General features: G+C 41.2%; 1 protein-coding gene across 1 annotated transcript; it reads left to right on the plus strand.

Annotated features, from left to right (window-relative positions):
• The first annotated feature begins 11874 nt into the window (after positions 1 to 11874).
• LOC311231067 (protein NLRC3-like) lies at positions 11875 to 26292 on the plus strand. The gene is made up of 7 exons (XM_084317535.1): positions 11875 to 11946; positions 14783 to 16589; positions 20294 to 20467; positions 20802 to 20975; positions 24823 to 24996; positions 25111 to 25154; positions 25468 to 26292. The coding sequence occupies exons 2-7, from the start codon at positions 14893 to 14895 to the stop codon at positions 26001 to 26003; spliced, it is 2799 nt and encodes a 932-aa protein (XP_084173661.1). The 5' UTR covers positions 11875 to 11946; positions 14783 to 14892; the 3' UTR covers positions 26004 to 26292.
• Positions 26293 to 27987: the final 1695 nt, after the last annotated feature.

Raw genomic sequence — 27987 nt, forward strand, 5'->3', positions numbered from 1 at the left:
TGCACATCTGGAAGCCTTTAAACATTTGAGCTCCTTTTACTACCATGGAGAGAGGAGAGGTTAGCTAACTACTGCTACCATGGAGAGAGGAGAGGTTAGCTAACTACTACTACTACCATGGAGAGAGGAGAGGTTAGCTAACTACTGCTACCATGGAGAGGGGAGAGGTTAGCTAACTACTACTACCATGGAGAGAGGAGAGGTTAGCTAAAGTACTGCTACCATGGAGAGAGGATAGGTTAGCTAACTACTGCTACCATGGAGAGAGGAGAGGTTAGCCAACTACTACTACCATGGAGAGAGGAGAGGTTAGCTAACTACTGCTACCATGGAGAGAGGAGAGGTTAGCTAACTACTACTACCATGGAGAGAGGAGAGGTTAGCTAAACTACTGCTACCATGGAGAGAGGAGAGGTTAGCTAACTACTGCTACCATGGAGAGAGGAGAGGTTAGCCAACTACTACTACCATGGAGAGAGGAGAGGTTAGCTAGATGCAAGACCACCCACATTTCATTGTATACTCGTATGCCGTGACAAATAAAACTCTTGACTCTTGACTTGACTACTACTACCATGGAGAGAGGAGAGGGGAGAGAGAGGAGAGAGGAGAGGTTAGCCAACTAGGCATAACAAAAAATATAGTTTGTTTCCTGTTGGTTGTCAGTTAAGGCCATGGGTAGGTAGGGATTTATTTTAATTTTTTTGTATTCTTTCCCACGGCGACTATGGATAGGGCATTTCTTTATTTAATTAAAATGTTCACAACAACATGGATGCATGTACTCTGCCAGCATGTTTAATATCCATAATACTAAAGGTTTGACTAAGATTTCTATAAAACTTTATTCAAAAAAAATATTTGATTTTTTTTATATATATATATTCTTTTTAAACTCATAAAATATATTGGGTCGCACCTAAATCGGCAGGGTCGGTCGGCAACCGGAAATAAACCATAATTTTTTTTAGGCCCTACTACTATGGAGAGAGGAGAGAGAGGATAGAGAGGAGAGAGGTTAGCCAATAAGCCAACTAACCAGTTTTTCTTTTCTTTGTTTAATATATTCAAATTGTATTCCCCCGTTCGAATCCCGCGCCCGTTGAACGAAGCTTCGAAAGTATTTAACACACAGCCCTAGTACTTTGCTTGCAGCCTCTCAGTTCTACAAGGTGTTATTATTATTATTATTATGTCGTCATCACGGTGGCAGCTGTGTGTTGTGTGGTTTCTGAGCTGACAAACTGGTTCTGGGAAACGGACAGGACCTGCTGGAGCATGCGTGGCTACGCTGACCTGCACTGGGAGTGAGCCGTGGTGGAGTGAGACAACAGGGGCGGGTGGTTAGATTAGATTAGAGTCAAATGTAGTTGTCATCATACAGCACAACAGAAATAAGTTTGGCATCCAGCCAGATGCCGTCCAACTGCAAATGTAACAGTAAAGTGCAATAGTAATAATATACAATGTACAGGTGATTAAACTGGGCATAACATATATAAATTAGTACTACTACTACTGTGTAATAGTAGGGTAACTGTGTAAACGGTTAGGGGTTCAATTCCATGTGTAGCTCAATGGCTAGAGCAAGGCACTAACGCTGCCAGGGTTAGTGATGCGTGTGTGGTGTCTGGATGGTGTGTGTCTGTATGGTGTGTGTGTGTGTAGTGTTAGTGATGCGTGTGGTGTCTGGATGGTGTGTGTGTGTGGTGTCTGGATGGTGTGTGTGTGTGTGTGTGTAGTGTTTACCTGTTGTGCTACCGCTTGCTTCAGCTGCTTCAGCGCCTCCTGAAACTCTGCGTCTCGACTCAGTCTGTCGCCGACCTCCTTCAGTTTATCAGCGATGAGAACGGCATCAAAGGGGTCATCGTCTGAAAAAGAAGAGGTCAGCGGCTCTAAGGTTTATAGATGTAACGGATATGCACCGCGATAGTGTGACTACGGTGCATGGAAGTAAAACTCACTCCCCAGAGGCATTCAAAGTGAGCGCTTAGGGAGGAGTTCCTCTCTTGGCGCAGCGGTTTGTGTTGCTTCCCCCCGTGCGGACGCCCGGGGCTCGACTCCCACTCAAGGAGCGGTCGAAGTTTGGTGGCAGGTACGCGTGAATATTAAAGGCAACCAACTTGTGTTCGGCTTTTCTCTGATTGGCCGCGCCCCCCGCCCCCACGCGCAGGCAAGCGCACGTCCCAAATGAAATCCAAGGAGCAAGCGAGCGGCAGCGCGGCAACCAACTTGTGTACTCGTTGGGCTGCTGTTCCAAGTCCAACCAACTTGTGTTCAGCTGCGGTAGCAGTGGACATACAGTACACCTCCTATCTATGTTGGGATTATGTTTGGTCATGACAAAACAATAAAAATCGCTACTGTTAGTAATGCTGCCACCACCCACTTCAATTACAGAGCTCTCATATTTGCGAATGCATAAACTATATCTTAAATTATGGCGATGTGTCTAATAATATGGCTGTCGCGAAGTCATTGATAAGTGACAGCCATATTAGACACATAGCCATAATTTAAGATATAGTTTATGCATTCGCAAAATATGAGAGCGCGCCGCTGTCATTGAAGGGCTTCCTACAACAGAGCACCGCCGCTGCTGCTGCTGAAGCTGTATCAAGCCGGCGGCGGTGCACGGACGCCGGGGAAAAACCACCGCGTCGCCCCGCTGGCGCTTCAGGCTCAGCAGCCTCCACGGGCGAAATAACATATAACGTTACAGTTCCACACTGATGTACAGTGAGTGTCTAATATGGCTGTCGCGAAGTCATGCCTCTCCCTCTGAAAGCCGATCCACGCTGTGTATCATAGACTACCAGATTCACTCGTGTATAAAAGCCCACACAGTTATGAAATGCGCTGAACTAGAAAGCGTAACGTTATTATGTTTCGCGTTCCATTGATTAACGCCATTACCTGCTGTGCTGTAGGAAGCAGAGGTACAGTAAGTTACAGTAGGTGTAGGTTACATGTTTAATCAAAGCCCATACAATCTTTTAGATGAATGATTGTGGATATAATATAGAAAACACATCATTATGATATTGTCAGAGGGAGAGGCATGACTTCGCGACAGCCATATTAGACACTCACTGTACATCAGTGTGGAACTGTAACGTTATATGTTATTTCGCCCGTGGAGGCTGCTGAGCCTGAAGCGCCAGCGGGGCGACGCGGTGGTTTTTCCCCGGCGTCCGTGCACCGCCGCCGGCTTGATACAGCTTCAGCAGCAGCAGCGGCGGTGCTCTGTTGTAGGAAGCCCTTCAATGACAGCGGCGCGCTCTCATATTTTGCGAATGCATAAACTATATCTTAAATTATGGCTATGTGTCTAATATGGCTGTCGCTTATCAATGACTTTGCGACAGCCATATTAGACACATCGCCATAATTTAAGATATAGTTTATGCATTCGCAAATATGAGAGCTCTGTAATTGAAGTGGGTGGTGGCAGCATTACTAACAGTAGCGATTTTTATTGTTTTGTCATGACCAAACATAATCCCAACATAGATAGGAGGTGTACTGTATGTCAAATGTCGGTCATGTGGTGGAAGTGTTTAGTACAGTCACACAACAGAACACTGCTGTAGAGTACAGTCACACAACAGAACACCGCTGGTTCGACCAGCGCTTTTGCCGCGTCTCTCTTTGTGCGAGGGCGTGTGCTAGTGGATTGATTGATTGGCCGTGTGGCCAATCAGAGAAACGCTGAACGAAAAGCTGAACACAAGTTGGTTGCCTTTAATATTCACGCGGCAGGTACAAGGTTGTACCTGTTACATAGACACAGTCCCTCTCAGTGCCGTCCAGACAGCATTCATCAAGGCAGACCCCCGGGAGCATGGAGGTCCAAATGATGCAGACTTATTTACTACTAGCCTTCAAGTTCTACAACAACAACCAGGGTTCGAAATTGAATGAATGAATGAATGAAAACTTTATTTAACAGATTGCAGAATGGGTACAATACAGTACGGCTCAATACATACAATTGTTAAGGGGATGCAGACCTGAGAAAGACGTTTGTCTTGTTTCCATCAGGGTCCCCCATTTTCAATTCATATAGACATATATGACATACATGACATATATTAACGGGGGCTTGGGGCAAAATGCCCTCGAAAATTTACCAAAGCCCAGACAGTTTACTAATTATATATATAATTATATATATGCTCTACAGTGCGAGCATTTCCCTCGTATTTGCCCCTAATAATATGTGTGTGTGCGAACCGGAAAAATCATTTACTTGCAGAGTGAAGATTACAAAACAGCTCCAACTGGACTGAAATTCAGTTTTTGGGTGGAATGCAAGGAGGGAGGGAGGCAATAAAAATGGCCAGTTGAAGTGTGATTATCTAAAGTCACATGTTAGCGACAAGTTACAGCGTGAAGACACACCCATAGATAAAGTTTAAACCAAAGGCCACTCTTGGTCTGTAAGTAGGACCTGAATGGAGGATACAATGTTTGAATGTCACTCTGATTGGCCAGGCAAGTGTGACAGTGTATGATGTCATCATAACAGGGTATATAAACCCCATCTGAAAGTATTAGGAGTTAGGCCACACAGGAAGTCTGGACCTCCTCCGCCCCAGCTTGAGATGCTGTGCCATACGTGAGTAACTATACGTTTGAATGTATATTGAACAACTGTTAGTTGACGAATGTAAGGTCAATGCACTGGACCAGGTGAATGTAAAGAGTATTGATAACCATGTAATAATGCACAATATTATCATTCTTCCCTTGTGTTGAACCAACTCTCTCTGGGCCTCAGCCAAATAAAATACTAAGGGAAACCATGTTTTGGGAATCCAAGTTTATTGCCCCTCGCTATTGGAGTCTGGGGTAACCTCATTTTATCATCTCCTCTCCTTCAGTAAACTGTGTTGGATAACGAAGGTTATCCTATAACCCTAGTTATATGAATACTGGCTGAGCGTCTCGCTCTGCCATTATGAGATATCATCTCTCCAGCACCTACTGGGCCCGTGGAAAATTTTTACATGCACCTCACTTGCACGTGACCATGCGAGGCGCGATTGGCCAGTATGCTATATAACTACCTATATGCTTATTACAATATACGTCAGGGTCTCAAGATGAAAACATTTACAAGCTTTGTTCTGTTTTACCAGTGATCAACAATGGCACCGCATTCAAAACTACTGTCCAAAATCCTGGAGGATTTAAGAAAGGAGGAGCTGAAGTCGTTCCGGTGGTATTTGAACCAAGAGGTCCTGAAGGACTACCCTCCCATCCCGAAGGGCCCGCTGGACAAGGCTGACAAACATGACGTGGTGGATCTGATGGTGCAGCACTATTCTGATGTAGCTGTGAAGATTACAGAGGAGATACTGAAGCATCTCAACAGGAATGATCTGGTGGAAGTTCTAAAAGCAGGTATTCATGTCAGCCTCTACCTCTTTTATCTTTGAATAAATATGTGTATGCCTTTAGCTTTCAGTGATTTTCTCTCTTGCCTCTGAGATAGATGTTTAAAGGGACAGTTCACATTTTTAGGAAAAGAAGAAAATAATAATATAAGATGTATATCTGGTAGATGGCAATGTTGTTGGTATTCTGCTTTTCATAGATGGTCTCTAGCCTAAATAACTGCAGAGATAGATCCTTGTTGATTGTGCATAATTTCCTTCATATCACATCAGTCATTCATTCACTATTTGATATGTAATATGAAGGGAATATGAATAATATTAAAATACTTATAAAATACATTCTGCAATCTGTTAATAAACTTTTCAATCAATCAATTCAATCAACTATCTTCTTCAATTTGAATCAGTCTCTGCCCTGCAGCTGTAGTAGGTTTATAGATGTGTTCCAACTGTCTTCTATGTTTTGTGTGATGTGTTCTAACTTACTTTGTCTTCTCTGTTCTGTTCTGTGTTCCAACTGTCTTCTCTGTTCTGTGTGGTGTGTTCTAACTTACTTTGTCTTCTCTGTTCTGTGTGATGTGTTCTAACTTACTTTGTCTTCTCTGTTCTGTGTTCAAACTGTCTTCTCTGTTCTGTGTGGTGTGTTCTAACTTACTTTGTCTTCTCTGTTCTGTGTTCAAACTGTCTTCTATGTTCTGTGTGATGTGTTCTAACTTACTTTGTCTTCTCTGTTCTGTTCTGTGTTCAAACTGTCTTCTCTGTTCTGTGTGGTGTGTTCTAACTTACTTTGTCTTCTCTGTTCTGTGTTCCAACTGTCTTCTATGTTCTGTGTGATGTGTTCTAACTTACTTTGTCTTCTCTGTTCTGTTCTGTGTTCAAACTGTCTTCTATGTTCTGTGTGATGTGTTCTAACTTACTTTGTCTTCTCTGTTCTGTGTTCCAACTGTCTTCTCTGTTTTGTGTGATGTGTTCTAACTTACTTTGTCTTCTCTGTTCTGTGTTCAAACTGTCTTCTCTGTTCTGTGTGATGTGTTCTAACTTACTCTGTCTTCTCTGTTCTTAGGAGTCCAAGCTGAGACAAGATCAACTGACTCAGAGACTGGAGGCACTGCTGGAGCCTCTGGACCTATTGAAACTGGTGAATGGAACATTAATTATAAATGAATTTATCCTGATGTAGAGGGAGAGGCTCTAGTGGTGGGTTTAGATATTTGTAACGTCTCTGTCTGCTAAATGAAATTAGCCCTATCTGCCTGATCCAAAATAATCAGTATTATTTATAACAGCTTGTAATTTTACTAATATAAAATGTTCTCTTGTAGATGGCATTGTTGTTGGTATTCTGCTTTTCATAGATTATCTCTAGCCTAAATAACTGCAGAGATAGATCCTTGTTGATTGTGCATGTTGACAGAATTGGCTATGGGGCGACAATAATATGTTCATGAGGCATGGTTTCTATCTTTAGCCTTTAATCGGCGTGGTTTATTATTTACATTGCACAACAGCAGCACATGAGATCTTCTCTCCGTGAGAGGTAGATGGGAAGAGACAGAGGGGGAGTTAACCAACTCCTTTTGTACCTCGTACCTGGCAGCAGCATTTACAGCTCCGCCTATAGCGCCCTCCAGTGGAAACAGTTATGCACAGTTAGACAGTTACTCAGTTACTTGCAATCCTATATATAACCTCTAACTTTAACAGTGCATTATTTCCTTCATATCACAACACTCCTTCATTCACTATTTGATATGTAATATGAAGGGAATATTCATTCATATTAGAATACTTATTTAGTTAACCCATATCATTCCTTTCATTAACACTGAGAAGAAGATAATGAATGCATGAGTGATGTGGTGCACAATGTTACCTTGTTTTAGAAGATATTGTGTCAACTATCTTCTTCAATTTGAATCAGAATCTGCCCTGCAGCTGTAGCAGGTTTCTAGATGTGTTCCAACTGTCTTCTATGTTCTGTGTGATGTGTTCTAACTTACTTTGTCTTCTCTGTTCTGTGTTCCAACTGTCTTCTCTGTTCTGTGTGATGTGTTCTAACTTACTTTGTCTTCTCTGTTCTGCTCTGTGTTCCAAATGTCTTCTCTGTTCTGTGTGGTGTGTTCTAACTTACTTTGTCTTCTCTGTTCTGTGTTCCAACTGTCTTCTCTGTTCTGTGTGATGTGTTCTAACTTACTTTGTCTTCTCTGTTCTGTGTTCCAACTGTCTTCTCTGTTCTGTGTGATGTGTTCTAACTTACTTTGTCTTCTCTGTTCTGTGTTCTAACTGTCTTCTCTGTTCTGTGTGGTGTGTTCTAACTTACTTTGTCTTCTTTGTTCTGTTCTGTGTTCAAACTGTCTTCTCTGTTCTGTGTGATGTGTTCTAACTTACTTTGTCTTCTCTGTTCTGTGTTCAAACTGTCTTCTCTGTTCTGTGTGATGTGTTCTAACTTACTCTGTCTTCTCTGTTCTCCAGGAGTCCAAGCTGAGACAAGATCAACTGACTCAGAGACTGGAGGCACTGCTGGAGCCTCTGGACCTATTGAAACTGGTGAATGAAACATTAATTATAAATGAATTGATCCTGATGTAGAGGGAGAGGCTCTAGTGGTGGGTTTAGATATTTGTAACGTCTCTGTCTGCTAAATGAAATTAGCCCTATCTGCCTGATCCAAAAGAATCAGTATTATTTATAACAGCTTGTAATTTTACTAATATAAAATGTTCTCTTGCAGATGGCATTGTTGTTGGCATTCTGCTTTTCATAGATTGTCTCTGGCAGTAAGAGACTCTGTCTTCACTAGTTTAATATGATGATATGTCTCTAGAGAGCAGTAAGAGATTCTGTCTTCACTAGTTTAATATGATGTTATGTCTCTAGAGAGCAGTAAGATACTCTGTCTTCACTAGTTTAATATGATGATATGTCTCTGACAGTAAGAGACTCTGTCTTCACTAGTTTAATATGATGATATGTCACTAGAGAGCAGTAAGAGATTCTGTCTTCACTAGTTTAATATGATGATATGTCTCTGGCAGTAAGAGACTCTGTCTTCACTACTTTATTATATTTCTCTCTGGATAACAGTAAAATAGTGTCTTTACTATTTGAATAATAGATGGATGTCAGTAGGGGAAATTATAAATGTATACATTCAAAAACCTCTCAGTAAATCTATATATTCCCCAGTGGTTATGTGGTAAAACTGGTGATTATTTAATGTTGGTATGAAATGCTGAGCACTGGTGTAAATTAAATACACAACACACAAAATCAGGACCAGTTGTGGCCAGGTTGTCAAACCACTAATATATTATTAAGCAATAATGACTGTAGATAACAGAATGACACAGAATATACAAAAGTCTATACCTTATATGTTTCCCACATTTACCAAAAAAATACATTATTGATATCATTGCTGCTGATGTCTTCTCTGTTCTCCAGGAGTCCAAGCTGAGACAAGATCAACTGACTCAGAGACTGGAGGCACTGCTGGAGCCTCTGGACCTATTGAAACTGGTGAATGAAACATTAATTATAAATGAATTGATCCTGATGTAGAGGGAGAGGCTCTAGTGGTGGGTTTAGATATTTGTAACGTCTCTGTCTGCTAAATGAAATTAGCCCTATCTGCCTGATCCAAAAGAATCAGTATTATTTATAACAGCTTGTAATTTTACTAATATAAAATGTTCTCTTGCAGATGGCATTGTTGTTGGCATTCTGCTTTTCATAGATTGTCTCTGGCAGTAAGAGACTCTGTCTTCACTAGTTTAATATGATGATATGTCTCTAGAGAGCAGTAAGAGATTCTGTCTTCACTAGTTTAATATGATGATATGTCTCTAGAGAGCAGTAAGAGACTCTGTCTTCACTAGTTTAATATGATGATATGTCTCTGGCAGTAAGAGACTCTGTCTTCACTAGTTTAATATGATGATATGTCTCTGGAGAGCAGTAAGAGACTCTGTCTTCACTAGTTTAATATGATGATATGTCACTAGAGAGCAGTAAGAGATTCTGTCTTCACTAGTTTAATATGATGATATGTCTCTGGCAGTAAGAGACTCTGTCTTCACTACTTTATTATATTTCTCTCTGGATAACAGTAAAATAGTGTCTTTACTATTTGAATAATAGATGGATGTCAGTAGGGGAAATTATAAATGTATACATTCAAAAACCTCTCAGTAAATCTATATATTCCCCAGTGGTTATGTGGTAAAACTGGTGATTATTTAATGTTGGTATGAAATGCTGAGCACTGGTGTAAATTAAATACACAACACACAAAATCAGGACCAGTTGTGGCCAGGTTGTCAAACCACTAATATATTATTAAGCAATAATGACTGTAGATAACAGAATGACACAGAATATACAAAAGTCTATACGTTATATGTTTCCCACATTTACCAAAAAAATACATTATTGATATCATTGCTGCTGATGTCTTCTCTGTTCTCCAGGAGTCCAAGCTGAGACAAGATCAACTGACTCAGAGACTGGAGGCACTGCTGGAGCCTCTGGACCTATTGAAACTGGTGAATGAAACATTAATTATAAATGAATTGATCCTGATGTAGAGGGAGAGGCTCTAGTGGTGGGTTTAGATATTTGTAACGTCTCTGTCTGCTAAATGAAATTAGCCCTATCTGCCTGATCCAAAAGAATCAGTATTATTTATAACAGCTTGTAATTTTACTAATATAAAATGTTCTCTTGCAGATGGCATTGTTGTTGGCATTCTGCTTTTCATAGATTGTCTCTGGCAGTAAGAGACTCTGTCTTCACTAGTTTAATATGATGATATGTCTCTAGAGAGCAGTAAGAGATTCTGTCTTCACTAGTTTAATATGATGTTATGTCTCTAGAGAGCAGTAAGATACTCTGTCTTCACTAGTTTAATATGATGATATGTCTCTGACAGTAAGAGACTCTGTCTTCACTAGTTTAATATGATGATATGTCACTAGAGAGCAGTAAGAGATTCTGTCTTCACTAGTTTAATATGATGATATGTCTCTGGCAGTAAGAGACTCTGTCTTCACTACTTTATTATATTTCTCTCTGGATAACAGTAAAATAGTGTCTTTACTATTTGAATAATAGATGGATGTCAGTAGGGGAAATTATAAATGTATACATTCAAAAACCTCTCAGTAAATCTATATATTCCCCAGTGGTTATGTGGTAAAACTGGTGATTATTTAATGTTGGTATGAAATGCTGAGCACTGGTGTAAATTAAATACACAACACACAAAATCAGGACCAGTTGTGGCCAGGTTGTCAAACCACTAATATATTATTAAGCAATAATGACTGTAGATAACAGAATGACACAGAATATACAAAAGTCTATACGTTATATGTTTCCCACATTTACCAAAAAAATACATTATTGATATCATTGCTGCTGATGTCTTCTCTGTTCTCCAGGAGTCCAAGCTGAGACAAGATCAACTGACTCAGAGACTGGAGGCACTGCTGGAGCCTCTGGACCTATTGAAACTGGTGAATGAAACATTAATTATAAATGAATTGATCCTGATGTAGAGGGAGAGGCTCTAGTGGTGGGTTTAGATATTTGTAACGTCTCTGTCTGCTAAATGAAATTAGCCCTATCTGCCTGATCCAAAAGAATCAGTATTATTTATAACAGCTTGTAATTTTACTAATATAAAATGTTCTCTTGCAGATGGCATTGTTGTTGGCATTCTGCTTTTCATAGATTGTCTCTGGCAGTAAGAGACTCTGTCTTCACTAGTTTAATATGATGATATGTCTCTAGAGAGCAGTAAGAGATTCTGTCTTCACTAGTTTAATATGATGATATGTCTCTAGAGAGCAGTAAGAGACTCTGTCTTCACTAGTTTAATATGATGATATGTCTCTGGCAGTAAGAGACTCTGTCTTCACTAGTTTAATATGATGATATGTCTCTGGAGAGCAGTAAGAGACTCTGTCTTCACTAGTTTAATATGATGATATGTCACTAGAGAGCAGTAAGAGATTCTGTCTTCACTAGTTTAATATGATGATATGTCTCTGGCAGTAAGAGACTCTGTCTTCACTACTTTATTATATTTCTCTCTGGATAACAGTAAAATAGTGTCTTTACTATTTGAATAATAGATGGATGTCAGTAGGGGAAATTATAAATGTATACATTCAAAAACCTCTCAGTAAATCTATATATTCCCCAGTGGTTATGTGGTAAAACTGGTGATTATTTAATGTTGGTATGAAATGCTGAGCACTGGTGTAAATTAAATACACAACACACAAAATCAGGACCAGTTGTGGCCAGGTTGTCAAACCACTAATATATTATTAAGCAATAATGACTGTAGATAACAGAATGACACAGAATATACAAAAGTCTATACGTTATATGTTTCCCACATTTACCAAAAAAATACATTATTGATATCATTGCTGCTGATGTCTTCTCTGTTCTCCAGGAGTCCAAGCTGAGACAAGATCAACTGACTCAGAGACTGGAGGCACTGCTGGAGCCTCTGGACCTATTGAAACTGGTGAATGAAACATTAATTATAAATGAATTGATCCTGATGTAGAGGGAGAGGCTCTAGTGGTGGGTTTAGATATTTGTAACGTCTCTGTCTGCTAAATGAAATTAGCCCTATCTGCCTGATCCAAAAGAATCAGTATTATTTATAACAGCTTGTAATTTTACTAATATAAAATGTTCTCTTGCAGGTGGCATTGTTGTTGGCATTCTGCTTTTCATAGATTGTCTCTGGCAGTAAGAGACTCTGTCTTCACTAGTTTAATATGATGATATGTCTCTGGAGAGCAGTAAGAGATTCTGTCTTCACTAGTTTAATATGATGATATGTCTCTAGAGAGCAGTAAGAGATTCTGTCTTCACTAGTTTAATATGATGATATGTCTCTAGAGAGCAGTAAGAGACTCTGTCTTCACTAGTTTAATATGATGATATGTCTCTAGAGAGCAGTAAGAGACTCTGTCTTCACTAGTTTAATATGATGATATGTCTCTAGAGAGCAGTAAGAGACTCTGTCTTCACTAGTTTAATATGATGATATGTCTCTAGAGAGCAGTAAGAGACTCTGTCTTCACTAGTTTAATATGATGATATGTCTCTGGAGAGCAGTAAGAGACTCTGTCTTCACTAGTTTAATATGATGATATGTCTCTGGAGAGCAGTAAGAGACTCTGTCTTCACTAGTTTAATATGATGATATGTCTCTGGAGAGCATGTAAGAGACTCTGTCTTCACTAGTTTAATATGATGATATGTCTCTGGAGAGCAGTAAGAGACTCTGTCTTCACTAGTTTAATATGATAATATGTCTCTGGCAGTAAGAGACTCTGTCTTCACTAGTTTAATATGATGATATGTCTCTGGCAGTAAGAGACTCTGTCTTCACTAGTTTAATATGATGATATGTCTCTAGAGAGCAGTAAGAGACTCTGTCTTCACTAGTTTAATATGATGATATGTCTCTAGAGAGCAGTAAGAGACTCTGTCTTCACTAGTTTAATATGATGATATGTCTCTAGAGAGCAGTAAGAGACTCTGTCTTCACTAGTTTAATATGATGATATGTCTCTAGAGAGCAGTAAGAGACTCTGTCTTCACTAGTTTAATATGATGATATGTCTCTGGCAGTAAGAGACTCTGTCTTCACTAGTTTAATATGATGATATGTCTCTAGAGAGCAGTAAGAGACTCTGTCTTCACTAGTTTAATATGATGATATGTCTCTGGCAGTAAGAGACTCTGTCTTCACTAGTTTAATATGATGATATGTCTCTAGAGAGCAGTAAGAGACTCTGTCTTCACTAGTTTAATATGATGATATGTCTCTGGAGAGCAGTAAGAGACTCTGTCTTCACTAGTTTAATATGATGATATGTCTCTAGAGAGCAGTAAGAGACTCTGTCTTCACTAGTTTAATATGATGATATGTCTCTAGAGAGCAGTAAGAGACTCTGTCTTCACTAGTTTAATATGATGATATGTCACTAGAGAGCAGTAAGAGACTCTGTCTTCACTAGTTTAATATGATGATATGTCTCTGGCAGTAAGAGACTCTGTCTTCACTACTTTATTATATTTCTCTCTGGATAACAGTAAAATAGTGTCTTTACTATTTGAATAATAGATGGATGTCAGTAGGGGAAATTATAAATGTATACATTCAAAAACCTCTCAGTAAATCTATATATTCCCCAGTGGTTATGTGGTAAAACTGGTGATTATTTAATGTTGGTATGAAATGCTGAGCACTGGTGTAAATTAAATACACAACACACAAAATCAGGACCAGTTGTGGCCAGGTTGTCAAACCACTAATATATTATTAAGCAATAATGACTGTAGATAACAGAATGACACAGAATATACAAAAGTCTATACGTTATATGTTTCCCACATTTACCAAAAAAATACATTATTGATATCATTGCTGATGAATTTAAGACTGTGTGCCATTATTACTACCAAATGTAATAATTGTGAAAGCCCCTTGAATATTGAAGAGCACTGCTCAAAATTGAACTATTTTATCACTGTTCTATGTTAAATACCCTGTTGTATGTCTGTTCCATTTTATAATTCTTAGTTTATTTCTAAACCGAATCATTTTAAACTATTTTTGTACTGAATGAAACTGTAAACAGAGAACCTATTGGGATACTAGGTCCTAATGTGAAACACTGTGATTTACCTTACCTTGCTCATGCTCGCTTATGACTATATTTTTTACTGTTGTAAAGCACTTTGAACTGCAACTTCTGTATGAAAAGTGCTATACAAATAAAGTATTATTATTATATTATTATTATTATTATTTTTTTATTGATCTTTTCCCCCCTCCTTTTTCCTCTGATTTTCTCCCATCCCAATGTTAGTCGTTATGCCAATTCCCAATCCCCTTCCTGGTCGCTGCGCACTTACCCCCCACAGTCGGTCTGGGAGAGTGGAGGCTATCACGTGCTTCCTCCGACACACGTCCAGCCAATCAACCGCTTCTTTTCACCTGGCAGCGCGGATTCTCACTGAGAGGGCGTAGCGTGTGGAAGGATCACACTATCCCACTTAGATCCTATCCGCGCTTAGCAGGCGCCCCGACCGAACTGTAGGAGTCACTGTTTACAATGACCCGGACCCACCCCGCCAGCTTCTCCCACCCTCTAATACTGCCAATTGTATTAGTGTGAACGGCCAGCCAAGCTGGTGACAACCCCGGAGCTGTGAGCTGGATTCGAACAGGCGAATCCAGCGTCTCCGGGGTTGGTGACGAACGCAATCTCCGTTACGCCACCTGACCGCCCATTATTATATTATTATTAATGTTGTCTATGTTTTCTATCTTCATTCAGAGACTCTTCCTGTGAAGTGTCGTCGTAAACTCAAATCTAAGTTGAAGAAGAAGTGCCAGTCTTTGTCTGAGGGAATCGCTAAAGAAGGAAACCCAACCCTTCTGAATCAGATGTACACAGAGAACCACATCTCAAAGGGAGGGAGTGGAGAGGTCAACACTGAACATGAGGTCAGCCTGATCCAAGCAGCATCCAGGAAGCCAGCGAGCCCAGAAACACTGATCAAACCTGAAGACATCCTTACATCTGGACGGAGAGTGATGATGACAAAGGGAGTGGCTGGCATTGGTAAAACAGTCTTAACACAGAAGGTCACTCTGGACTGGGCTGAAGGAAAAGCCCACCAGCATGTACACTTCATGTTTCCATTCACGTTCAGAGAGCTGAACCGACTGAAGGGGAAACAATACAGCTTGGTGGAACTTCTTAATCACTTCTTCTTGGAAACCAAACAAGCAGGAATCCGCAGCTACGATGAGTTCACAGTTGCGTTCATCTTTGATGGTCTGGATGAGTGTCGACCTCCTCTAGACTTCCACAACAACGACGTCTGCACTGATGTCACAGAGCCAACCTCAGTGGGCGTGCTGCTGACAAACCTCATCAAGGGTAATCTGCTTCCCTCTGCTCACCTCTGGATAACTTCCCGACCTGCAGCAGCCAATCAGATTCCTCCTGAGTGTGTTGACATGGTAACAGAGGTACGGGGGTTCACTGACCCACAGAAGGAGGAGTACTTCAGGAAGAGATTCAGTGATGAGGAGCAGGCCAGCAGAATCATCTCACACATCAAGACATCAAGGACCCTCCACATCATGTGCCACATCCCAGTCTTCTGTTGGATCACTGCTACAGTTCTGGAGAGCATGCTGAGAACAGATGAGAGAAGAGAGCTGCCAAAGACCCTGACTGAGATGTACGTCCACCTCCTGGTGTTTCAGTCCATACAGGCGAATAAGAAGTATCATGGCAGCGTTGAGACAGATCCACGCTGGAATGAAGAGAGCAAGAAGATCATTCAGTCTCTGGGAAAACTGGCTTTTGAACAGCTGGAGAAAGGCAACCTGAACTTCTATGAAGAAGACCTGACAGAGTGTGGCATTGATGTCAAAGCAGCCTCGTGGTACTCAGGAGTGGTCACACAGATCTTCAGAGAGGAGAGAGTGCTGCCCCAGGAGCCGGTGTTCAGCTTTGTCCATCTGAGCATTCAGGAGTTTCTAGCTGCTCTTCATGTCTTTTTCTCATTCATCAGCAGTGGTGTCAATCTACTGTCTGAACCAGGGTCAACCTCCTTGAAGACGCTCTATCGGTCTGCTGTGGACAAGCTGGTAAAACGCACACCTGAAGACCGCTTCTATCGGTCTGCTGTGGACAAAGCCTTACAGAGTGAGAATGGACACCTGGACCTGTTCCTCCGCTTCCTGCTGGGTCTCTCACTGAAGACCAATCGGACTCTGCTACGAGGCCTGCTGCTGACACAGACAGGAAGCGGCTCAAGGATCAATGAGAAAACAGTCACTTACATCAAGAAGAAGATCAGGGAGAATCTGTCTTCAGAGAGAAGCATCAATCTGTTCCACTGTCTGAATGAGCTGAATGACCAGTCTCTGGTGAAAGAGATCCAACAGTACCTGAGCTCAGGAAGGCTCTCCACTGACGAACTCTCCCCTGCTCAGTGGTCAGCTCTGGTCTTTGTGTTGCTGACATCAGAAGAGAAGCTGGACGTGTTTGAGCTGAAGAAATACTCTGCTTCAGAGGAGGCTCTTCTGAGGCTGCTGCCAGTGGTCAAAGACTCGAATATATCTCTGTGGGTACATTTATATCTTAATACATTGTATTCTCTTAATGCTTTTTACACGTATTATTATTATTATTATTATTATTATTATTATTATTATTATTATTATTATTATTATTATTATTATTATTATTATTATGTATTAAGAAATAATATAGCACGTTTCAATGTAACTAATGGTATCTCACCATGCAGCTGTGTCTATGGTATATGTGGAGCCAAAACTGATACACAAATCTCATAAATGGAGATTTCAAACAAAATGGATGAAAGATCCAAAAATTTTACTTTTTTTGGGAGAACAAATTGATATATTCTTTGAAATTAACACGACTCAAACGTCAGCCACAATTAGATGGGAACCCTTCAAGGCATATATTAGAGGTCAAATTATAAGCTACACAAGTAGAACGACAAGAGAAAGAACGAAAGAAATTAGAGATCTGGAATCCAAAATCAAAATGTTTGAGAATGAAAGGTTTCAGAAAGGACAGAACGAACATCTCATTTCAAAACAATTATTAATACTTAGAACTCAATACAACGAGATAACATACGATAAAGCTGCTGCAAATGTGATGAGGCTAAAACAGAATTATTACGACCAAGGAGAAAAACCTGGTAGACTCCTTGCATGGCGCATCAAAAAACAACAGACTGAGAGGACAATCACTAACATAGAGGACGGAAATGGAAATAATATAATCGATCCATTAGAGATTAACACAACATTTAGAACCTTTTATGAAAAACTATATAGCTCAGAATATAACATTAGTGAAGATACACAAACTAAATTTCTTGATAACCTTAACATCCCCAAAATCTCTGAAGAAAGAAAGAAAACCCTGGACGAACAATTAAACATAACAGAGATATCAGAGGCCATAGGAGCATTAAAACCTGGAAAAACAGCGGGACCAGACGGCCTCTCAATTGACCTATATAAACACTTTAAAGATAAATTAGTGACCCCCCTTTTTGAAATGTACCTAGAATCCTTTGAAAATGGTTACTTACCCGCATCAATGAAAGAGGCCCTGATTATCCTGCTCCCAAAACCAGGCAAAACCAATACTAAATGCGAGAACCTCCGTCCTATAAGTTTGATAAACAACGACACCAAAATCCTTAGTAAAATCTTGGCCAAAAGAATAGAGAACGTGCTCCCAGAGATAGTGGGAGATGATCAAAATGGATTCATAAAAGGGAGACAGGGATTTCACAATGTCAGACGGGTCTTCAACATCCTATACAACCAAAAAGGAGAGAGGGACACAGGTCTTCTCTCGCTCGATGCGGAGAAGGCCTTCGATAGGGTGGAATGGGCTTATCTTTTTGATGTTATTGATCGATTTGGATTTGGAAATTACTTTTGTAACTGGATCAAATTACTACACCTAAACTCTGTAGCTGAGGTACTAACAAACGAAGTGACATCTAAACCCTTTAATATCATCAGGGGTTGCCCTCAAGGCTCGCCTTTATCACCGCTTTTGTTCATTTTAGCTATCGAACCGTTAGCAATAGCAATCAGGGCTAACAGACAGCTACATGGGATTGAAATCGATAATAACGATCACAGAATAGCCCTTTTTGCGGACGATGTCATTTTGTTCCTAAAAAACCTAGATACATCGATACCCGCACTGCTTGATATAATTGACCAGTTTGGTAGTATCTCCGGATATAAACTAAACGCCTCAAAATCATCACTTATGCTGCTTAATGACAACGAGAGAAAAACCTCTGACCAACAAGAATTCCCTTTCAAGCTCTCGAACAGCTTCACTTATCTGGGCATCAAAATAATACCCCAAATAGAAAATATAGCATCAATAAACTATGAACCTATGATAGACTCTGTATTCAAATCCATAGAGAGATGGATGTTCTTGCCCATCTCTGTGATAGGGAGGATAAACATACTAAAGATGTCCATACTACCAAAGTTCCTATACTTATTTCAAAATATCCCTCTGGCACCACCGGTAAGAATGTTCGGAAAGATTGCGTCTCTCATCTCAAAATGTATATGGCGCAAGAAATGTCCTAGAGTCCGCCTATCTCTGTTGTATCTTCCATTCGATGCAGGGGGGTTGACCTGTCCTAACCTTCATTGGTATTACCTGGCTGCACAATTGAGAACTGTAATGTTTTATTTCTCTAAGGAAGATCCACCATCATGGATGGGAGTGGAAGCATACCCAATGCAACTACCACTACATTTATACATGTATTCAGCTGAGCCAAAATATTTAAGAAAACATACTACACACCCCATAGTGCTCAACATGATTAATGTATGGTATGAGGTAAAGAAATGTATGAAAATAAACAACTCCATTTCGCAATTCAGCCCAATTTGGGGAAACGTCTCATTTAAACCAGGCAAACTGGATGCCGGATTCAAACTATGGACAAAAGAAGGAATAAGTAAAATATCTGACCTTTACAAAGATGGGGTCTTGATGCCTTTTGAGGAACTATCAATAAAATACAGCATCCCAAGGAAGCATTTTTGTAAATACTTGCAACTGAGAAGTTTAATTTCCTCTCGGCAAAACCAATCACTGGCAATTCCTACACTTTCATCTTTGGAAAAAATTATCATCAAGAACTGCAATAGCAAAGGCCTGTTATCAATGTTCTATAACTGGATTGTATCTGGTTCAGACGAGACATCATTATCTAGATTGGAGTCATGGAGGCTGGACTTGGGAGAGGAGATCTCAAACGAGGACTGGAACAGAGCATGCGAGGAGGCTCAGACACAAACAGCCAACACTAGCTTAAAACTACTTCAATACAAATGGCTGATGCGGACTTATATAACCCCTGTCAAACTGAATAAATACAACAGCAACACACCAGATAGGTGCTTTAAATGTACCAAGGATCGGGGAACTTTTATACATTGTATTTGGGAATGTGACAAAATCAAGAAGTTCTGGGGGGAGGTGGTGAATAAAATCAAAGATATCCTGTCAGTGAATATCCCACTAGACTCCAAAATGATATTGTTACATTTATATCCAATAAATCTGAACCTGAGAACCAAACAATTTAAATGTATTGATTTTGCTATACTACAGGCAAAAAGAACAATAGCTTTCAATTGGAAGAAAACAGACGCACCCACAATCGGTGCTTGGATTAAAAACATGGCACAATGCATGTCTATGGAGAGAATAACATTATATCCTCAGGAACAATATAGAGGTTTACAAGGATATATGGAAACCATTTAATGAATATCTGAGAAGGGAAGATATAGGAGGGCTGCTATAGGATGAGTCCCCCCGCTCTCTCCCGTGGTCAGCCGTGACCCGGACCCCGGGAGAGAGCGGAGGCACGTCAGTGAAGGTGTTGTAAAGATGTCGTTTATTTTTATTTTTTATTTCTTTTTATTTTTATTTACATTTTCTTTTCTTCTTTTCAATTATTTATATTTGTGTACGAGCTATTCTAATGGAGGTACCAATGAATGTACGTAATATTTCTGTATGACAACAGTAAAAACAAACTCAAAGATGCTAAGAGAGAGAAAAGGGGAGGGGGAGGGGTATGTGGGTATACGTATAATCTTGTGGAGAAAAGGAATTAAGAATAACTGACGACAATGAAAACCTGAAATGTGTACTGTAAAACCCAATAAAAATATTGTACGAAAAAAAAAAAAAAAACTAATGGTATCTCTATTGCATATCCAGACTTGGTGACTGTAACCTCTCAAAGAGATGCTGTGAAGCTCTGGCCTCAGTTCTCAGCTCCAACCCCTCCCACCTGAGAGAGCTGGACCTGAGTAACAACGACCTGCGGGATTCTGGAGTGAAGCTGCTCTCTGCTGGTCTGGAGGATCCACACTGTAGACTGGAGACTCTCAGGTCAGTGTTCCTGGACCAGTTCAACAGACAACCATGTAAAACATCTTTTAAAAACATCAGATGAATAAGAAATATGTACATTTGGTGTGTTGATTAAATACTACGTGTGTGTGTGTGTGTGTGTGTGTGTGTGTGTGTGTGTGTGTGTGTGTGTGTGTGTGTGTGTGTGTGTGTGTGTGTGTGTGTGTGTGTGTGTGTGTGTGTGTGTGTGTGTGTGTGTGTGTGTGTAGGCTTTCAGGCTGTCTGGTCACAGAGGAAGGCTGTGCTTCTCAGCTCTGTCATATTAGTAGTCATATTCTATTATATTCTCCACTGTTCTATTAATCTTCTTCAGGTTGAAGCAAAACAGCCTCACAGTGAAATGCTGTAAGGAGTTATCATCAGTTCTCAGCTCCAACCCCTCCCACCTGAGAGAGCTGGACCTGAGTAACAACTACCTGCGGGATTCTGGAGTGAAGCTGCTCTCTGCTGGACTGGAGGATCCACACTGTAGACTGCAGACTCTCAGGTCAGTGTTCCTGGACCAGTTCAACAGACAACCATGTAAAACATCTTTTAGAAACATCAGATGAATAAGAAATATGTACATTTGGTGTGTTGGTTAAATACTAGTGTAGCTAAGGGGCTACACAACCCTGACTGTATTTAAATGTTTAGATTAAACCACTACTAGAGATATTAGTTAGCCAGACAATATAGTTACACAAAATGGCGGACACTCCATTAACTGCGAGGGGACAGTGAAACCGAGTTAAACAATCACTTTAATAGGGATAGAAAGCATACATAGAATATGAACACAGATCTCCTGTTATCACTTTAATATCAATGCCACAATGTCCGCGGTAACGATAGTTCCTATACTACGGGTACCCGACCGTTGGAGCTCTGAATGGAGTGAGACGGAGACGAAGCGAAGCAGTACAGGGAAAAGCAAGATGGTAGATGGAGACGGTACTTCTCTCTGGAGTTCCAACTCCAGAGAAACTGCAGACTGGTGGGATAATCCTGTCGTCGCTGGGAAAGAGGGTCTCGTACGGACTGGTCTTTGTATTCCTAGCGCCCGATGGCAGGATTAATAGCTATTAGTCCAAAAGCCCGTTGGCATGGATGATAGCTAGTTAGCTCCGTTTGTACTTAAAGCTAACCCGCAGGAAGTCTTCAATGAGTAGTTATGTCCAGAACGTCGCTGGGTTCAACTATAAGTCTCTCCACGTTACTTCGCTTACACAAGTCACTATACTGCGCCAATAATGGCTCGACAATATTATAGTTGTATCTAATTAGCCGTTCGGCTCTCTATAACGATACGTTGCCTTGCCGTCCTGTTCACAACTGCACCAACGTTACTTCTCTCTCACTCTGTTAGTTTTCCTGTGGACCGCAGAGAGACGCCTTCTCCACAACACACTCTATATTGGTTACCTGAGGACTGAGCCTGTTCACGCACACAGATCAATGCGCTCTCTCATTTGTCCGGGCATGTCTGAACATGTTCTGAAACATGTCTAGAGGGGCGCGCGCACCGGCGCCTACGGCGTCAAGAATGGGACATATACAAAGGGCGAATGATGAATACTGTTAGGCAAACAGATGACTTGAGAAATATATATCTTATATATATAAACAATATATAAGTTATACAAAATAATAAACGCAGACTTTCAGTGTTAATCTGGACCTTCAGAACAACTAGTATCTGTGTGTGTGTGTGTGTGTGTGTGTGTGTGTGTGTGTGTGTGTGTGTGTGTGTGTGTGTCATCGATTTATATGGAATTCCTTAAACTTATCCGTTGTCTCTTATTATTAAACATATTATTTATTTCTCCCAAATGAATGTTCCGAAAGTCCATCTGTGGGCAGTCGGCCCGACATTAAACAGCAGTCTGTTATAATCACATTTAACATGTTAAGAATTTTAGGAGCGAACGAATTTCGTTAGAATGGACATTTGTATTAATTACATCAAGCGGATAACTGAGAAATTCGGCACTACTGGTGAATGATACCGTTAATACGGCACAGAGAGAGAGAGAGAGAGAGAGAGAGAGAGAGAGAGAGAGAGAGAGAGAGAGAGAGAGAGAGAGAGAGAGAGAGAGAGAGAGAGAGAGAGAGAGAGAGAGAGAGAGAGAGAGAGAGAGAGAGAGAGAGAGAGAGAGAGAGAGAGAGAGAGAGAGAGAGAGAGAGAGAGAGAGAGAGAGAGAGAGAGAGAGAGAGACCACGGTGGGTTCATATTAACACAACAGAATGAACAGAATGAGAGAGAGAGAGAGAGAGAGAGAGAGAGAGAGAGACCACGGTGGGTTCATATTAACACAACAGAATGAGAGAGACAGAGAGAGAGAGAGAGAGAGAGAGAGAGAGAGAGAGAGAGAGACCACGGCAGGTTCATATTAACACAACAGAACAGAAAGACACAACTCACCATAACGCAGAATCAATGGGAGCCCTAGGCTTGTTTTCTGTTTCGGTGTCCTCAATCCCTGCTAATGTTTGAAACTGTCAAATGTCCACTCGCTGCCCCCACAATTCCATATTGGCATTGAATGCAGATACTTTATCTGCCAACTTGAACAGTTGTGTGGCCTCGCCATCCTCCTCATCTTCACTGCTCTTCACATTTGTCACCTGGGGCTGGGCAGCCCTGGTGCTGCTAGCTTCGCTTGCTAGCTTCTCCAAAGCATAATTCCCATTTTCGGTTGTCCCGACGCCGCGAGGCCCTGTGGCTGCTTCGGTCGGGTCGCTGATTTTTGTGATACATTTATCAAATGAACCTCTCAGCGAGGTATTGAACACTTCTTTTTTCTTTGTTCATTCCCTGAGGCAAATTACCGCCCTTTATCGTGTTCTCTCGTCGACATTGTGTTTAAAAAGTTAAAAAAACACCACTCTGACTCAGTCACACCCTCCACCTTACTACACACCTGTGACCACCAGTCCACGTGCCAGCGCTTAATGGCTGCTTTTTTACAATACATACTGTACTGTAGTCAGAAATAAAACGTTACCAAAAGAATAATATTCTAATGATATTCCTACTCTGCAGTAGTTGCATTTATTTTAAAATATGATTATTCGATCCACAGGACAACCTGATCACAAGAGTCGACGGTCCAGTTTACATTTTAACATAGATAAATGCATTGTATTTTCAATTCATCATAACATATATGACATACACGACATACAGATAGACAGTACTGCTACTGTACTGTACATCTATCCAGCTAAATGAACGTTAGCTAATATTACGGCCAGCCTTGCGGTCGCATTCTATTTTCGAGGGACCATAACGTTAACTTGACATGCTATGCTTCATATGCTTTATTTGCGCAGTTGCTAGTGTTAGTTGATTAGTTGATTGTCGTTCTGACATAACTGCAGTAAACAAACGAACGGTAAACCTAAGTTATCTTACCAGTTAATTCACTACACGATCCACCAGCCTACTCACAACTGGGTTCCATCCAGTTACATTCCCCCCAGAGCCAAACTAGAGCCACATTCTGCGAATCAGAGGCAGAGTAGGGGCGGGTCTTCGGTGCCAGCACGTTGGGTTGTCTCGTAAAGAATAATACTGCACTGTATCTAGATGATTATCCATAAAAAACGCACGTTAATCGAAAATACCACACCATTACTGTACCAATGACAGTCAAATAATCTACAGAAAAGCATTACATTGCAAAATAATATGTCCAAGACTAGTGTCGCATGCACACACAATTGTAGAATAGCTCCCTCTCTCCACCGTGTAACTCGACTCCCCCTACTGGTTGAACCAGGCAGAGCAGCGTCAAAAGACGTCATCTTGCGTCAACCACCGGCATCTAGCTTGCTACCGGCGGGAGACGCCTCGTTTTCCAATCCCACATCTGTAGATGACGCACGCAGTCACGCTGTCGCAGGCATAGTGAGGCAGGTGTCGAATGTGAAATATATAAGCATGGATGTAAGCAAAACTAGATTTTAGGTCTGTGATGGAAAGTGATCGTTTTTTCCTCCCGCGAGGCCTCCTAGGTGCGAGGCCCTGTGCGACTGCACCTCTCGCACACCCCTCGCGGAGGCTCTGTCATATTAGTAGTCATATTCTATTATATTCTCCACTGTTCTATTAATCTTCTTCAGGTTGAAGCAAAACAGCCTCACAGTGAAATGCTGTAAGGAGTTATCGTGTGTGTGTGTGTGTGTGTGTGTGTGTGTGTGTGTGTGTGTGTGTGTGTGTGTGTGTGTGTGTGTGTGTGTGTGTGTGTGTGTGTGTGTGTGTGTGTGTGTGTGTGTGTGTGTGTGTGTGTGTGTGTGTGTGTATATATGTGAGTGTGTGTGTGTGTGTGTGTGTGTGTGTGTGTGTGTAGGCTCTCAGGCTGTCTGGTCACAGAGGAAGGCTGTGCTTCTCTGGCCTCAGCTCTGAGCTCCAACCCCTCCCACCTGAGAGAGCTGGACCTGAGCTACAATCACCCAGGAGACTCAGGAGTGAAGCTGCTCTCTGCTGCTCTGGAGGATCCACACTGTGGACTCGAGACTCTCCGGTAGGATATGGTACTTTAGGGGTTAATAGATGGTGTGAGTGTGTGTGTGTGTGTGTGTGTGTGTGTGTGTGTGTGTGTGTGTCTAAAGGTCTCTTGTGTCTACCTCTCCTACAGTGTTGACCATGGTGGAGAGTGTCGGTTGGAACCGATCAGGAAATGTAAGTTGAGCTTGTTGTTCTGCACATGTACAGACTGAGCTTCCCTTCAGAATACGGAGGCATTTCATTAATAACAGAAGAACTCAGTTGATCGATTATAAAATAAATACAACAGGTTTATTCAGTTGAGGAAGTTAAAGCTGCATGAACTGGTTTTTAAACGAGGACCATGTAGACTCAACCACGTACGAATGCTCTTTCTTCTACATGATCCTCGTGTCAGAAACGGTCAATGCAGCTTTAAACATCCTAGCGTGAATGAAGATGAGTATGATGTATTGTGTGATAAATCCTGTCATGGTCTCTCCATCAGATGCCTGTGAACTCACACTGGACCCAAACACAGCAGACAACCGCCTCTCTCTGTCTGAGAGGAACAGAACGGCAACACGGGGACAACAGCGTCAGTCGTATCCTGATCACCCAGAGAGATTTAACAACTGGCCACAGGTGTTGTGTAGAGAGGGTCTGACTGGACGCTGTTACTGGGAGGTAGAGAGGAAAGGAGGGGTTGTTATAGGAGTTACATATAGAGGCATCGGAAGGAAAAGAGAGGCTGCTGACTGTTGGATTGGATTTAATGATAAGTCCTGGAGTCTGTATTGTGATGATGATATATACGCTGCCAGGCACAATGACAGAGTAACACACATACCTGACCCCCCCCAGGGCTCCACCAGAGTAGCAGTGTATCTGGACTGTCCTGCTGGCACTCTGTCCTTCTACACAGTCTCCTCTGACAAACTGACACACCTACACACCTTCCTCTGCACTTTCACTGAGCCCCTCTACCCTGGGTTTAGGGTTTATGGTGTAGGCTCCTTCGTGACCCTGTGTCAGATAGAGTAGCTTCATGTGTCAGATAGAGTAGCTTCATGTGTCAGAGAGAGTAGCTTCATGTGTCAGATAGAGTAGCTTCATGTGTCAGATAGAGTAGCTTCATGTGTCAGATAGAGTAGCTTCATGTGTCAGAGAGAGTAGCTTCATGTGTCAGAGAGAGTAGCTTCATGTGTCAGAGAGAGTAGCTTCATGTGTCAGAGAGAGTAGCTTCATGTGTCAGATAGAGTAGCTTCATGTGTCAGAGAGAGTAGCTTCATGTGTCAGATAGAGTAGCTTCATGTGTCAGAGAGAGTAGCTTCATGTGTCAGAGAGAGTAGCTTCATGTGTCAGATAGAGTAGCTTCATGTGTCGGATAGAGTAGCTTCATGTGTCAGAGAGAGTAGCTTCATGTGTCAGATAGAGTAGCTTCATGTGTCAGATAGAGTAGCTTCATGTGTCAGATAGAGTAGCTTCATGTGTCAGATAGAGTAGCTTCATGTGTCAGATAGCCAGTGGCGTCGCGTGGGTAAAATAACAGGAGAAGCCAAAAAAAATTGATTAAAAAAGAAATTATTAAAGGGGAACTATTTTACTATTTCTTTCACTATTTGGGCACTTTTACACAATTCCTGTGAGTCTATAAAACAGCATTTTTCTACCTCAAGATCTCGAGCTGTTTTGCAGCCGCAGCTGCAGGTGCCACCTAAACCACTGTGGTAAGTTACTGCACCGTCGTGTTCCCCTGAACATTAACATGCAGCGGTGTCTCTCTGACATCACAGATATGCACATTTTCAAACGACTCAGTTCAGTGAGGGTGAATATTGTGAGAGGAGAATTGGAAGAATGCGCCAATATGAGAATTAGAGACATAGATCCTATTAATATAAGTCCACATAGCTAGGAAATAATGCTAAACACTCAAAAAGGCCATTTATAAGATAGTTCCCCTTTAAATATTTTTATTAATTTTTTATTTTATTTTTTTTAAGTCAAGCAGTCACCATGTACACTACAGTATGGCTCGGCAGCCAGTCAAACTTTCTTTTTATTTATTTAACAGATTGCAGAATGGGTACAATACAGTACGGCTCAATACACACAATTGTATAAGGGGATGCAGACCAGAGAAAGACGTTTGTCTTGTTTACATCAGGGTCATTAATACTGCTGGAGCATTGGTTAATTTTTGGTCCGATCTTTCCTTGCACGATTTTGCGCGCCGCGTGGGAGCAAATTCGAGACACATATTCGGTTGCAAAAAGGTGTCCCACGGTCTCCTCTATGGCCGTGAATATTTTCACGCGGATCGGAATCACGGCGCGCCCGTGGGACACTTTTCCGTTTCGGCGAGTTTATTCCACGCTTTCGACTTTCCTTTTCTAAGCATTTTCGGGGCTACATGTGAATGAGTAAAGGTTGCGGGACGCCCAGATGTTTCCACCATAGAAAGCTCGCGTGGATCCCATAATAGGCTCACTTAATACAGCGTTTTTAAAATTACGCGACATTTTCAGGGTCGCGAGCCGACCTTTTCCCCTCGTTTTCGATGATGGAAGTGATTTAGGAAAAGCATCGGCACGCCGAGAGGTACCCGTGGATTTAATCTCGCGAGGATCGGGGCAATATTCGGCCCGTGGGAGCAGTCACGGGTTAATACAATGTTCAGAGTGCAGAGGGGAGGTGTGTGCAGAGGGGATGCCAGACTAATTATTCTGCTCACAGCCCCGTTTTAAACTTTTAAGGTGTGGCAGTCAGCTCGAATCTGATTGGCTAGTATCGGTTTTGGACTCTACATACATGAATCACATGGTTGAGGCTGGAGAAAGACACCTACCCCTGCCTCTCCTCTAGCTGCAGTGAGCATAGTGAGTCTGACAGTGTGTTAGAGAGAGTGAGAAGGAGAAGAGGGAGACATTTAAAAAAATAATAATAATAATAATTATAAAAAGAATGTCAACTATTAAAAAAAAAAAAATCATATTTGATATTTGATATTAATTCATATTTTGAT

Source organism: Notolepis coatsorum (assembly GCF_963971535.1).
Source record: "Notolepis coatsorum genome assembly, chromosome: 6".
In the NCBI taxonomy this organism is placed as follows: domain Eukaryota; kingdom Metazoa; phylum Chordata; class Actinopteri; order Aulopiformes; family Paralepididae; genus Notolepis; species Notolepis coatsorum.